The 15,659-nt window shown below is 41.3% G+C and overlaps 1 protein-coding gene across 11 annotated transcripts in view; it reads left to right on the top strand.

The window, feature by feature from the left end:
• Positions 1–15,659, top strand: part of LOC118098393 (microtubule-associated protein 4) — a 97,598-nt gene that overhangs the window by 78,314 nt on the left and 3,625 nt on the right. For 8 of the 11 annotated variants that reach the window (XM_035142145.2, XM_035142153.2, XM_035142152.2 and 5 more), the window contains 7 exons: positions 3,417–4,411; positions 5,116–5,370; positions 7,220–7,400; positions 8,089–8,151; positions 10,302–10,597; positions 11,953–12,009; positions 14,496–14,588. In XM_035142145.2, the coding sequence (XP_034998036.2) occupies positions 3,417–4,411; positions 5,116–5,370; positions 7,220–7,400; positions 8,089–8,151; positions 10,302–10,597; positions 11,953–12,009; positions 14,496–14,588 (1,940 nt within the window). The remainder of the gene's footprint in view (positions 1–3,416; positions 4,412–5,115; positions 5,371–7,219; positions 7,401–8,088; positions 8,152–10,301; positions 10,598–11,952; positions 12,010–14,495; positions 14,589–15,659) is intronic. The other 3 variants (XM_035142151.2, XM_035142148.2, XM_035142150.2) reach the window with 3 other exon arrangements.

Here is a 15,659-nt window from a genome sequence, read left to right as displayed (position 1 = left end):
CAGCTGTTGGTCATTCATCTCTTGTGCCATTATGGTCTTTTCCTCGATTTACTGCACTGTTGAGTTAAGTTGTTCAGGTGATTACTCTGAATATGTTACGCTGAAAGAATAACACTTGTACATCATTACATTTAGCTGACACTTTTATCCAAAGCGACTTACAATTAGTGCATTCATCCTCTACGAGGGGCCATTTAGGGGTTCAGTATCTTGCCCAAGGACACTTCGGCATGCAGATGGGAACTGAAGATCAAATCGCACCTCACCCTGGGTGAAAGTAAGCCTTGTTTTACAACTTTAATTCGATTTACATAAACTTTTCACCTTATGATCTACACATGAAGGTGTGGACTGTACTGCGTGATTAGTGGGCGTGGTCCAGAGCCGTAATTCATATTCATAAATAATTCATAATTTTGTCATTTAAATTGTTATAAATCTGTAACCTAACTGTATCCTAACGTCCCTCACAGTTTATAGACGTTCTTGCTTTGACCAAAAATATGTTATTGTTCCACAAAACTGCAGGAAGTTGATTATTGTACACTGGGCAGTGATTTAACCATTTATGTGATAAACAACATAAGGAGATATCTCCCTCCTGTCATACATACATGTCTTATTCATGTCATTTCTGAACACAGAGACATGATGACACCTTTAAAATACTTCCTGAGGGTGTCATCATCTCATCAAATGAATCATTATAAATAGATTCTTCATACACATTTGCAGAATCTGTGGGCGAGGTTTTGGGGCCAGAGGGCTACTGGTTTGTGTTTATAGATTGACCAATCACATTTGAGCAGGCTTTGGCTGCCACGGTTAAACAGCCTGGGGGGAGGGTAAAAGAGGCGGAACACATTGACTGAAATGCTTCTGCTTTTTTCCATTCGTATGCAGATAACTGTTAGATTTGTCATTGTGTGGAGAGACTTTTGGCCTCTGTGATAAAATAAACTAGTCGGAGAGTAAATCGTGTGAAACAGAAGATGGAGTGTGGCCTGGATCTCGGCTGAAGGCCCAAAATATTGTATGTTTCCCCCAGAGGTGAATTCATCATCAGACGATAGCAGATTAATGAAAAATAAGCAAATTCATTTTGAGATCTTACAAAATACGGGCTCCAGAAGTTGCACGAGAATCATGTGATTTTATCATTTAGTTCCTCAGTATCAAAGACATCCAATAATGCTGATTCAGCCTTTTTAATGGTGACCCTATGTAAACAGATAAGTCAAAACAGAACACAGAGCTCAGGTTGTAGCCCACAGCATAACTCACTGAAATCACAGCAACATGATACTTCCTGTTTACATCCCCAAAGCCCCCAGAGCATCGTTGCTTTCAGAATTGAAGCATGACTATCCTCCAAAAGAAGAGAGACAAAGTGGGAGAGATCAAATCTTGTCTTTGTTGACCGTATACTCCTCCTTCACCTGAAAGCAAACCCATATTTTACCACACAATGGATTGTGAAGGCTACACACGGTATGCAGCGTCTATCCTCCAAAATCTGTAGAACAGAATCAGTGTCTCCTTAAAGACAGAACAGAATCCATTATGTCATATTCATTTTAAACATGTGGACATCCGAGGATCCGGCCTCTAACGTGGAACATGGCCTGACAAGAGCAAGTAGCTGCGTCTGTGTGCAGCTCACCCTGTTTTTTAGGTTACCATCTCCCGGGGTCAGATGATGCACATTTTTTCATTCAGTGACTCAACAGAAGGGAAATGTTTTCGTTTGGCTTGTTTTTATTGCGTGATGTTTTGGTTTAGTGGGTCAGCAGCGTCACCCTGATTCACAGAGCATGGTCTTCAGAACAACAGTAGTGAAATATCCTACATTTACTAAGTTGGCTTCATTCATATCATTTGCTCTGTATTATATTGATCCCATCTGCAGACACCTTGGGATGTCAGTTTGGTTTTGGAAAATGTCAGCAAGTGCATAACTATTTATACTTCCAAAACCAAATTGTTCTTTTCATTGATGAAGGTTTCAGGTGAAGTTTATTTTGACAGATATTTCAGAGCTGTATTTGTATCCTAGTTCTCTATTTTCTGCCTTTCTCTCCAAACTGCATCTTCACTTGATTGCCTGAGCTGCATACCAGGAAGACATCCGTTTTCATCATCAGCAATGTCTGCCTTATCAGATGACATGAGACTGTAGAGATTGGTCCAGACAGATGGGGAGAGGTAGAAGAGATGACTGAGATAGAGGATGACATAAAGGGCTGGTGAATTTCAGCTGCATCAGTCTGTTGCATCTAAAAAACCAGCAGTGCTTTTAAATGTGGGTCATCTAGGAGGAAATATTAAAATAGCAAAAGGCTTATAATAGAAACACAACACAGGTGGAAGTAACAGCTCAGGGTTCTGGAGGTGTAGATGATGGAGCGGTAAGAAGGGGAGAGGCTGCAGGAATTGATGGAGAACACAACAACAAGATTTTGTACAGCAGAGGGATGATCTGTCAAGGGCAGAGAGGGGAGGCAGCCAGGGGACATAAGACTGTGAGGGAGAAGACAACAACCTTTCCTGTCCGATATTATTCTGTACGTGTGTGGTTGAAAGATAAAGATCGACCCCAGTAACCGCAGATTCACCGTATATCATCTCCGCCTTATCTGATCCTCTGTTTCTGTTTACCTTGTTACTGTTGTTTGTGTTCCCATACTGACTCGGATCTATTATGTTCCTACACAATACAGTTACATGGCAAGTGAAGCAGCTGAAATCTGTGTGAGAGCTAATAGGCTGTTGTAAAAAAAAAAAAGAATCTGAATCACAGGTCACCTTTTGGAGGCAGCTGTGGTTCAGAGGGGAGAGTGGGGAGTCCACTAATTAGAAGGCCGGTCATTCGATCCCCAGCTTCCCCGTCTTCAATGTCCTTGAGCGAAATACTCGACTGAAAATTGCGCCTGATGGCTTATCGAGCTGTGTGTGTGTGTGTGTGTGTGTGTGTGTGTGTGTGTGTGTGTGTGTGTGTGTGTGTGTGTGTGTGTGTGTGTGTGTGTGTGTGTGTGTGTGTGTGTGTGTGTGTGTGTGTGTGTGAAGCACTTTAAGAAGATGATGAAGAAGAAGATGAATGGATATATAACAATAATATACATATATATATATACTTTACCTTGAATATATTCTATATTATTTTGCTTTGTACATTCATTTTTTCAGAGATCTGGTCTGATTTAATATTCAGTTTCAATATTTTATGTGTGTGTAGAGAAATTATATTTAGTCCATGATGGTTATAAGTCATTGATGAGTTCCATGGTTTTGGATTAATTGAACTGGATGTTGCTGTAATGGCACTAAAAGACTGCTTTTGTGTGTTGTTATTTGATAAGAGACCTATTATTGTCCTGATTTCAAATTAAAACCTTTATTTTCTATGTTCTCTCCAGTGAAGTCAGACAAGATGTCAGAGAAGAAGGAGGAGAATCTGGAGGATAGTGTAAAGAAGATGGGCCACTTTGAACCTCTGAACAAAGCTGACCAACGGGGTGTGAAGGTTGAATACGCAAGCACCGAGACTCCAGCGAAGGTGGATAAAGAAACGGAGAAGGAAATGCCGAAAGACACCGAGAAAGAGAAGGAGGTGAAAATTGAGAAGGAGGACGAAAAGGTGAAAGTAACAGAGGAAGAAAAAGTGAAGGCAGCTGACAAGCAGGCAGAAAAGGTGGAGGAGGTGAAGAAGGAGACAGAAAAGGGAAAAGAAAAAGAGACAGAGAAAGTGGAGTCAATGCAGCAGAAAGAGGATAAAATGACCAAGGCTGAAGAATCACCGGAAAAATCTGTGAAGATAGAGAAAGTAGAAAAGGTTGAGATAGCAGAAAAGGTAGAGATAGCAGAAAAGGTAGAGAACAAAGCTGAGAAAATGGAGAATGTGGAAAAAATTGATAAAAGTGAAAAGGTTAAAGTGGAAGAAAAATCCGAGAACAAAAATATTGAGACGCTTGAGAAGACAGCGATGAAGGACGACAAAGAGCACATCGACAAGGTAGAGAAGACCCCAGAGCGACAGTCGACAGCCGTCATGTTCGATACTAGTTATGACAAACTGGAGAAGGAGGCTGACAGAGAGACAAAGGCGACGGTAGTGGTGGAGGAAGCCAAGAAAGAGAAGGCTGATGTGGACAAAGCCCAGAAGATGGAGAAAGAGGGCGAGCCGGAGAAACCGTCCGACAAGCCGGCAGAACAACCAGAGCAGAAGAGCGAAAAGCAAGAGAAGCAGGACCAAACACAGGCCGAAAACAAGACTGTAGAGAAAAAGGATGACAAGAAGGACAAGGCAGTAAAGGCAGACGGAGGAGAGAAGGCCAAGAAATTGAAACCTCTAGCCAATGGAAGCAGCACGACACCCAACAAAGACCTGGCAGGTGCAGACAAGAAGACCAAGGTAGGATTTGTTATAATAATAAATAGATTAAAGTATGTATGTTTTTCTCATACCTCAAGGATGCATTTGTATAAAGAGCCCTTGTATTTATGGTATTTTACATTTATTTTGGAAAGTCGATGGGAGCAAGATAGCAGAAAACGTTTAGGGAACTCAGTAAAGTTTATACCTCCTCCAAGGCCCAACAGTCACCTTATTAAATCTCATTTAAATTCAGTAAATCCCTAAATATCAGTCCCCTTTTTTCATCAAGCCCTATTTCATAATAAATAAAAATACTGGATCCGCCCCCTGATCCGGATCCACACCACATTTTTATGAGTTTGTCTCTGACCCATTCCCCATCCTTGCACCAAGTTTCGTGGTAATCTCTCCAATGGTTTTTACATAATCCTGCTAAAGTAAAGAGTTTAAGTAACAGAAAGTTCATCATGCATGCTGCTAATGCTTCTGCCACCCATTTGTTTTATCCCTATGTTTATGTACAGAGCTAATTTAAGGCACACTCTTGTGTTTATAACAGAAGTGATTCTCATTATTATTTTTAGCATGTCATTTTTGATTATATTATTTACGGTTGAACTGCTGCCTGCCTGCTGCCGTTATCCTCCATTATCCTTATTTTTATTTTTCCATGTCCTCTTTGCTTTCCCTCCTTATTTTGCCTGTCCATCCATCCTGTATGGCCTGTTCCTGCATCACAGCCTGGTGCCGGGTTGACCAAACCGAGCGCCGCTGTCAAAATGCGGCCAAGCTCCGCAGCTGCTAGCAGTGGTTCGCTCGCAGCCCCTACTAAGCGCCCCACACCCACCTCCACCACCTCCAGCTCAGACAAAAAAGCAACCACAGCAAGGGCAGCATCCACAGCCACCGCAGGCCTAAAGCGGCCCTCTACCGGCCCTGCCAGCCGGCCCTTGTCATCAGCCACAACCACCGCCACACGTGATGTCAAACCCAAGGTGAGTGTCGGCTGTCAGAGCGTCTGTCAGAGGCTGCAGATTGCTCAGTTACATGGAACAGCGCACCTGGATGCACAAAGGATTTACACCCAACAGCACAGTGACAGGTTTATACAAGTCTCCTCTAAGTGCTGTTAATAGTTTTAACCTCTCACCGTAAACCAGAAATGATAAGGTCACATTGACTCAGCTGGTTATATAAGAGAAGACACCTGATGGTTTTGGATCAGGTCAAAAAATATCTTACTATTAAAAGGATCTGAGTTTATTGTAATGGTATTCAAAATCTAAAATGTTTAGCTCTGTTGCTTTTTTTTCCCTCGTAAAAATCGGTTTCCTCCTAGTTGGAGAATTTGGCCATCTGCTCTGTGTGTGTGTTAGCATGCACAGGCTCATAGTACTGAGGAGTACAGCTTCAGGGCTGCCAAGCTTTATATTCAGTGAGTCCAAGCTCGGATATAAGAAAACAAAAGCTGTTGTCCCGGGTAAGGTTACCAGACGTGAGACGTACAACAGTGCAGTTACTGTAATAAAGAGTCAGAACAGGAGCTGGGTTTACTGTCATATATGTACAGACAATGATCAGCTCTGCAGAAACATGTACCGCCTACAAACAAGGTTCCTGTGGAATGGGTTTACACATTCTTACTGCCTTTTGTTAATAGTTAACTAGAAGGGCAATCAAAGAGCACATACCTCTGCCAAGACCCTCCAGTCCCCTAATGAAACCACATTTAAATTCACTAGATCCAGAGTTTTATTTGGATATGCACCAAATTTCACACACTCATGAACATCATTCCCATAAACATGGCTGATTTATTTCATCAACATCCACACATTATTCTTTGAGAAATCAAGGAAAATGTGGTGAAACATCCTATCTTGACCATTTGTCCTGATAGTTTTTCTTTTTCCACGTTGGTTTAAATGTTTCTTAAATTAGGCATTAAAGCTCCACAACAGCAACTTGAATGGGATGTGTGGTGCATGAGATGAAGTTCGTGATTGAGCTTTCACTGTAAACCTTTCAACCTACATGCATTAGAAATCCTTGAAGCTTTTACATCCATACAACCTCTGGGGCCTCATTAGAAAGCAATACTCAGAAATATTATAAAGCACATATTTGTAAATTGTTCACCTTTATGAAATTACTGCAGTGCTCTCACTTGTAGTTCTTCTATTCCTGCTGGACGTCTTTTTATGTTCCTCTCCTCCTACGTTTCTTGTCTGTGTAAACAAGGTTAAAATTAGCAAAAAGAAGTCATCAGTCGAAAAATTATTCATGATGCAGTTTGAATACTAATGATAAGATCTGTGTCAACTCAAAGACTGATTTCTAAAACTGGACATCTGAGCTAAAATTGTCTTTTGATCCATTCACTGGCCTGCACCATGCTTTGGGCCTTAAGCCCCGTCAGCCCTCTCTCCCTCTGTGTGTAACTTAGTGTTACACCACCACAGAGTAAGCAGCCACTGTTTAGCTTCTGAGCGCCCAGGGGTGCTGTGTGACTCAGCTCAGTGTAGCCAGCTTGTTGCAGGGAGGCTCAGCTGTATGTGGAGCATGGCATCATCATATGGGCTGATGGGAGTGAAATATGCTGCTGAATGAAATGTGCGATCCTCATGAAGCATCATGCACTCGATCTACATAGTAAGAGCACTGGAGCAAAAATATTTGACCTAAAACTTCACAACAAACATTAAGAGCAGCAGATAATACAAAGTGCCCAGTTTTTCATTGATTTCTGTTATATATAAAAATGTTACCCTTTATTTCATCATGTCCTCCTGTCCCTCTCTTTCTCTGTTAACATCTGCCTTTTGTGTTTCTCCCTCTACTTAGGCGACCATTGAGAGGCGTCCCCTCGTGCCAAAGGCGAGCACTGCCACCTCAAATCAAACAGGCCCCACCGCTGCCACCAAAAATGGAATGGCTACCACAGCAGCCAGTAAAACCACCACATCAGTGCGCACGTCACTGACTACTCGCACCACCCCCACCACTGCAGCCAAAAAGCCTCTGGGTATGGCAGACGTGCTCACATGTGCACACACACACACACGCATATAACTTTTTTTGTCTTGGATTGATTTGTATCATTATAATGGAGTATTAAGTCCATGTTCCAGAAATGATAGTTTGTGAAAAATTTGTTTTATTAAGGGAATAATGTGATTTTATGAGAATAGAGTTAACATTTTATGAGAATAAAGTCGAAAATTTATTAGAATAAAGTCGAACATTCATGCTGTCTCCTTTCAGAGGGGGTATATTAAAAGATCAGCCTGTTCCCTGTGTTAAAATGAGAAATATGCAGCAGCTCGTTTAGTTGTTTTAGTAAAAGTTTCACATATAACAAGATACTTCTTCTCATCACCATTACCAGGACTTTAAAACATTGTGTAAGAAGCTGTCTATTCCTAAGAAAGAAACACACAGACTTGAAGGAAATCACTGTTTGATCCAAATGTCCATTTTTGTCTCATAATCTCGTGATATTATGACTTTATCCTGGAAGTCTCTGAATTCATTTTTCTTCAACATGAATCCATCGTGTATTACTACTAAATCGATTAGCTGGTGTTTCTCCTCTGATGAATAACAGTAGATTCATTCCAAATGATTGAGAGTTTAAATGTATTTCCCTGAGCTTTATTCACATTTATTCACACACATTATGTCCTAACGGCTATAAACTGTGTGTGTTTTAGTTCCGAAGACAAACAGCAAACCAGGAGAAGAGAAGAAGCCCAGCACTCTGAAGACTTCTGCAGGTATCAGAGCAACACTCACTTGTTATTATGAGCAGAAACAGAAGATACACTTTAAATCTGTTTGTAGTTCCCCCCCCCTATACAAGCACATACCTGCAGGAAGGGTCAAATACAATCAGCCAAATGATAATCGAACACATGGTGCAGGTGAAAGACAAAACGTTGGATGAGTATTTTTCCGTGGACACCCAGTGTTACTGTTGAGTAATGTTGTGATGTGTCACTAGAGCCCTTAGTGGGTACATCTGGCTGTGCCATCAAAAATGTACTGAGCTTTGTGTTGTTGTAGTAACAATCATCTTATTCAGTTTTTAGTACATTTAGAAAAACTCCCAGAAAAGTAATAGAAATATCTACAATGAACAGTTGCTTTAATTTAGGAAAATAAAAAAAAGAATTTCAGTTTATGAGTGTTCATTTATTTGATAGGGACAGTTCTCATTAAGCAACAGACAAAATACTGTAAATAGTCCCTAGTAGCCAGATTTAATAAAGCAACCTGACATAAGATGAAACTACCTAATATAATTACAAATATAGTAGACCCAGCTGATGTGTTTCTTAAAAGTTCAGGTTTTCAATGTTATTATATATAAAAAAGAATCAGACAACTTTTTGCAAAAAGAAATCTAAGAGCAGAAGAAAGACTCAGAGAGCCGACCTTTCACATGCGCACAGAAGCAGTGTAAGTGCGACGAGAAGAGCTGAAGCAGGAAATCTAAGCACAGGCAGAGTATACTTGAGTGCAAGCACAGGGTATATTCTCAAACTGAAAGACCATGCTCTCGAATAAAGATATAAAAAACCCATAGTGCCATTATTTCCTGCTAGTGTCAGACCCTGTACTTTTGCTTTCTGCGCACTGTTCCCTCCCTTTCTCTTCCCACACAGTTCCAGGTTCCCTCTTCCTGTCAACAGATTAGTTTATATTTTGGCATCATGACAGCTGTCAGCAGGAGTGTGACAGTGCAACACACACTGGCCGTCCAGCACAATGCTGGGCTGGCTCGTACAGAGCGAGGCTTTATTGCTGAAAGGGCCTGGAGAGTTAAAAACCTTCACGGCAGCAGTTTATGGATTACTGTCCCCTCGCTGTTGACAGGAGTTAGCGGCTCCTGCTGATGCAGCCCGGGGAGGTCTAATCTGCAAGGGCTCGTGTGGCAAGTCAAATTACTCTTTAGAAACACGGAGGCAAGCGGGAGGTTTCCTTCAATTAAACACATCTTATATGAGCAGGAGATGTACTGAAGGCTCTCAGGGAGGATCAACAGCAGGACATGTGGCTCAGCATGCCTCAGCATTTCAGCAAAGAAAGACGTATCACTACATGTGTGAGAATGTTGCTGGGCCTCTGTGCTGAAGTAAAGGATGCTAAATTGCATTCACTCACACAGGAGGAGATTTAAACATGGACTTTTGCTGCACTCCAATTTTCTTTTACCAAGTTACAGAATAAGGACGGTGTAATTCTATTCATTATTGACTATTAATTATGGAAAGGTAAACCAATATTCCATTGGTAATGTGTGGCATTATGAATTAATGATTGTTTTCTTCAGCAGCTATAAATAGTACAGAAAACTCATGGACATACACGTTTTGTTCAGTGATATATTCTCTCTGATTTACAAAAGCAGGACAGCAGCTGTCAGGGAGATCTTAAAGTTCAACTTTAAAATAGGTCTGAATGAAAGACGATGATCCCTCAGTGCCCGGATGTTTTTCCTCTCTGTCTCCGTCTGCTTTGCTTTCCTGATTCACAGTTCACCGATTCACTGTTTTTCTTCACTTCCTTTTTTTGTGTGTTTACTGTCTTTTCTGGCACTCACACCATTTATCTGTCAGGGGTGACAGCCAGTGTCAAACAGACAGTGGTCCTCTGTGGTTCGGCCTTGGTTTACTGTGTGTGTGTGTGTGTGTGTGTGTGTGTTTCTGTGTTTCTGTGTGTGTGAGAGAGAGCGAGAGAGAGTTTTTTCTTAATGAACCAGTGTCCGTGTCCCAACTTTCCTACTTTCATATCATTGTGTTGCATTGGACACTGTATATATATATACAGGTTAAGTTGTATTTAATGTAGAGAGAGTCAGGTAAGCTTTCTCCCACTATGAAACACATATAACTCTAAATCACACTTGCTTTCTCTCTTTCAGCTGACTCGACCAAGCCCAAGACCACCACCCGCAGCGCTGGTGCCACAACCACCACCACCACTGCTGCCTCTCGCACTCGAATTACTGCAGCCAAACCGGCCACACCATCCTCCAGCACCGTGCCAGAGAAGAAGCCCACGGTGCCCCGCGCCCCCCGGGCCGCTTTCTCTACCACAGCTACCGCCGCCTCTAAGACTGCGACTCGTCCCGGCACAGCGCCAGCCGCTGACACCCGCAACGTCCGCTCCAAGATCGGTTCTACAGACAACATGAAGCACCAGCCTGGAGGAGGGAAGGTAGGTCCACTGGTCACCTGCAGCTGTCAGTCCTCTAGACTGCTCTCTATGTTTTTAATAGCTTGTACTTTCTGACTATCATTCAACTAACATGCTTTGTGACTGTAAGACCTAACATGTTACTCTGGGACTTTTCAGTGTGTGAGCATGAAACACAACCTGGTTACTACATTCTCATCAACAGCTACACTTCTCACCTCCTTAAATATTTGGCTCTGTTGTTTTGGCAAATCCGTCTCAGTCCATGTTCATTTTCTACCATTTCACCCATTCCTCAAGCTTTAAACCCTCACAGGATCTTTGTTGGAACATTTGAGGCATAAGTTGGGAAAAAAATGGCAGAGGAAGCTTGTGTCTTGGAATAGTTCCCTGGTCTTTCTCTGTGTCTTCTCTTATTTCTTTAAGGATAATTCCAATTCATAAAACTTTGGTCTTATTTTCATGATACATTGATTTAAGACTTATTTCTTATATGTTGACTTGCAACAATCTGTACATTTGCATTTCTCATCCATACTTGTAGCTTTTAGACTGTTACATATATTTATGTATATATTACATATACTATATATTTCAAGTTTAGTCCGCACACCAGTTAAAGCTCGCACAAACGTTTTAATTACCTCCCAGGTAACATTCAGAAGGTTCAGGTTCAATAGGTTCAGTCTGAAGAAGGGCCTGTGCCTGAAACGTTACCTGAAAAGGTTTGTGGGAGCAACAACTGGTGGGCAGACAACAAGAGATGATACCATCCCCCATTGTGAATCCCACCTGCAACGTTTTGATTGGTGTGCTTGTTCTCCATCTTGGAAAAAGACTATAAGAGCAAATCCTGTTGAATTATTTGAGTTCAAAGCAGGGTCCCAACTTTAGGTTCACACACAGGGTCTATCTATATGTATATCAGTAAAATGCACTTCCAAATATCAATACATATTCAGAGATGTATTTACAATCTAATATCGCTAACACAGATTGAAATAGCTACAGTTACACACCTCTCCACTCACATTTATAAGAAGTTCTGTGAAAATAATGGCCTCAGACCCAAGTTTTAGTGGAATTATCCTTAAAGTTCTTCTTCTGTATTTGCAACCTTCTCTTCTTTTCTTTCTTGCATCCTCTCTACTCTCATCTCTCCATGTCCGTTTGTTCTTCCCAATTTTCTCCCTTATCTCATCTTTTAGTTTTGCTTCTACCCTTCTTTTTCTTAACCTGAACCTTAATCCCATAACCATTTTTGCCTTGTGGTCATAATATTACTCCCCCTCCTCCTCTCCTTGTGTGTTGTTACGGTGTGTTGTTGTTGTTGTTGTTGTTGTTGTTGTTGACCCAGGGTGGGCTTGTCTCCCCAGGTGTCATCTGCCTCTCAGATCAGGGCTGTTGCCTCCAAAGACACCAGCCAGGGCAAAGTGAGTTCCCCTCTCTATCCCCACCACCATCATCACATCTTCCTCCTCTTCCCTCTCACTTATTACTTTACTTTATTTTATTATTCATACATATTTTTGAAATTTTCTTTTAACAGCTTTTCACATTTTTATTTTATTTTATTAAATTGAACCACTAAGGGGAAAAGCCAGTTTGATAATTGTTTTAAGGTGATTTTAGTAGTAAAAATACCTTTAGTATCATGTACTGTCACACTGTATTCTCAAACATAAACACTTATGTCTGTGGGAAATTTAGAGTTTTAATTACATTTTATTTTGCTACATTGTTTTGAATGATGTGGTTTTTCTAGCCGGCAACTTGAACACAGTTTAATCGCAATGACAACAGACTGAATATAATGTCTCATATGAAAGATAATTTGAAAACTAACTGAACAGACTATGATGAGGAAACCTCTTCTCATGACTGATTCATCTTAAAGTTAATGGTTGAATTGAATGGTTTTTTGGGGGATGTGGTTTCAGCTGTAGCAACATGTAGCTGCGCTGCGTCCATGTGCGGCTCACATATGAAATGTATAGAGTTCCTCTGATAAACATTTTATTTATACTGTAGGTGCCTTTCACAGCACTCAAGGTCACCTTACAAGGCAGAGATAAAAAAAATTATAAAATGAACAGTGAATAAAACATTATGTAGGTGGGCCAAATGGAAATCAATCAGACTGAATAAGCTGGTTTAAAAAGATAGGATGGGATGGGATTTTGAGACGGGATTTGAAAGAGAGAGAGAGTCAATGTTACAGATTTCTGGTGGGAGGAAGTTCCAGAGGCGGGGAGCAGAGCGGCTGAATGAAACTGGTGAAGGAAAGGAGTGATGTGATTAATGGGGGAGTTCTGGACTTGTTGAGGTTTATGAAGGAATTTGTGAGGGAGACCAAAAAGAAGGGAGTAACATGGAAGTATGTGGACCCAGTAACATTATGGATCTGAGCTTGGAAAGATAGTGTGCTGTCAAGGATGTCACCCAGACCCTTAACCTGAGGGGACGGAGAAACTAAGGAATTATCAATAGTGAAGAAAAAACTCTCTGATTTTGTGAAGGTGGATTGGTTGCCAATAAGGATAAACTGTTTTATCACTGTTGAGTTTGAGAGAATTGCAGGAGAACCAGGATTTAATTTCCTGTAGGCAATCAGAGAAAGGGGTAGGCAGGAAGATGGAGTTAGGTTTGGTGGACAGGTAGAGCTGGGTGTCATCTGCGTTGCAATGGAAATGAATGTTAAATCTATGGGAGATATGGCCAAGAGGAAGTAAATGGATGATAAATAGAAGGGACCCCAGGACAGAACCATGTGGAACACCAATAGTGACTGGAAATGGCTTCTTCTTCATATAAAATAGATATCTGTGGTGTTCTTTCATGGTGTTGTTACCCTCGAGCCATCCAGATATTTTACAGCAGTCACTGCAAAGAGATTCTCCATTTACAATTGCAACAAATACAGCTTTAACAGTAAATGGCTGATTGGAAAGTTTGATAAGGATGTTCTGCATCGTACTTTAGTCCTTTTGATTCCAGACATTTCTATGACAGGATATCCTTTTTGCAAATTGTTGTTAACATAGTGTTGTCCTGCGAGGTGTTGAACAGTGTTTGACTGTGATGTCAGTCAGAGAGGGTACCTGGTTGGTGGATCGTCCCACTGCTGCAGAGACACTGGTTCAGTCCTTCATGGCTCGACCTCCGTCAAATAGAACAGGCAGTGTGGGAACCTGGTGAGGGATCATGCTTTTGTCCCTGCTGTAATGAATCCTGCTGGTTGATGGTCCTGTGTAAAGCAGGCTGTGTGAGAGACAGTGTTTTATTGAATTTTAAAATGTTGAATTTTTCTTTTCACCATGTTAGGAACAATTCACTTGGGCGTAAAGGTTTTGTCTGATAGCAATATGAGTCTAACCTGCATGTCATAACCCAAATAAAGTTTCCGTCATGTGTTTGTTTAAATGTGCTAAACACATTGTCCTGTGTCTCCATCAAACACATGTTCTGAGACTTCACTGTATTCTCCTCAACAAGGACACATGTTTGCATGTTGTGTTACGTGTGGTGCATGTGTGTGCTTCATAGAATCGATTCTGTGAGGCCTTCACTGGCTCTTGTCTTCGTTTTCTCCAGATTTGGATAAAACAATATTTGGATTATTCCCAGTTCTTATTATTTATCGTGTCAGACATCTTATCAGCCCAGCAGTTGATAGCGATGTTATATGAAATAGTTTAAATATCTGCAGCCATATTGTCCAGGTGAACCTTGCTCGCTTCCCCTGTCCTTTCTTTTCGACCTGTGACGGTGATTTCTCCTCTACACTCTTCTTTTTATCCTCCTTTCTTCTCTTTTTGTCTTATCACCTCTCTTTTCCTCTCCTGTCACGTCCTCTCCTATCATCCTCTTCCTCTGCTCTGCTCCTCTTCCCTCTTGCTGCTATGCTGTGTCCATATAGGTTCAGGTAGTCTCCAAAAAGCTGGACTTCAGCCACGTCACCTCACGCTTGGGCTCCAAGGACAATATGAAGTATGTTCCTGGTGGAGGGAATGTAAGTACTGTCTGGCCCACAACCAGCGACTAATTAGTCCAACAATTCGACTCAGTTAAGCAGATGGGAAGAACGGCAGAATCAAAGAAATCTTGTATTTCCATCCCCTTGTTGCTCCTAAAAAGGGTCAACAGTCCTTGGTACCGGCTTTTCAGCCTTTAGCAGAGTCGAGGCATTCCCTCAAAGTCAAGCCACACACGGCCACAGAATTCGGGTTTTTACAGGACCGCATGCAAGCAAGCCTAAAGTACCAGCCCCTTGCCCACAACCTGCTTCACAGCCCCCTGCTCCCTTTATCTCTTCTTGTGTTGTCCTGCCCTGCCACTAACTCACTAAACACCAGTCAAGCAAACAAACACCGCTGCCCTCTGATTGGCTCTGTCCCTGTTCTGAGACGACGGTGGTGTCGCCACACAGATGCGAATGTGGGATTTCTGGCTTTTCTGTCCTGTCCTCAGCTTCTTCTTATGTTGCCTGACATTTTTTTACCTGCCATCTTTACAGCAAGTGTACCAATCGATGAGGTATTATAATGTGATTTTGATGAGAGTGTTCATTTCAATGATGGTGAGCCTGAGGAATGTGTTTTGCCAGGACCCTGTCTGAAATCCCAAAGCTCAGCTTTTTTTTTCTTAGAAATGTGATCGTGAAGTTACGATCTGATTTCTTTGTGTTTGTCTTTGTCAGTTGATTTTTGCCTCAGTATGGAGGAGGTGATACTGTGATCACTGCTTGTCCTATGATGGTGATAATTAAAGGTGTAAATAGAACTTTGATAATATACAGTATATATATATATATTCAAAAATTACAGTATTAGGGCCATATTGAAGTAGAAAATATTCTGAGATTTTGAGAATAAAGAAAAAAAAGTTTATGAAATAAGCAGCAAAGGAGAACCCATGCTCACTGGAGTTCTGCTCCTTCTGGATCCAAAATCTCGATCACCAATCTCATTGTTTTTTTAAATACTACGAAACCCTTTTGAATAGCATGCAGATGTACAGGACAATTTTAATCTCTTAAAATTACAACTTTATTCTAGTAACATTACGACTTAATTCTCATAAT

Source organism: Hippoglossus stenolepis, chromosome 19 (genome assembly GCF_022539355.2).
Source record: "Hippoglossus stenolepis isolate QCI-W04-F060 chromosome 19, HSTE1.2, whole genome shotgun sequence".
NCBI lineage: Eukaryota > Metazoa > Chordata > Actinopteri > Pleuronectiformes > Pleuronectidae > Hippoglossus > Hippoglossus stenolepis.
This window is presented reverse-complemented; position numbering and strand designations above follow the sequence as displayed.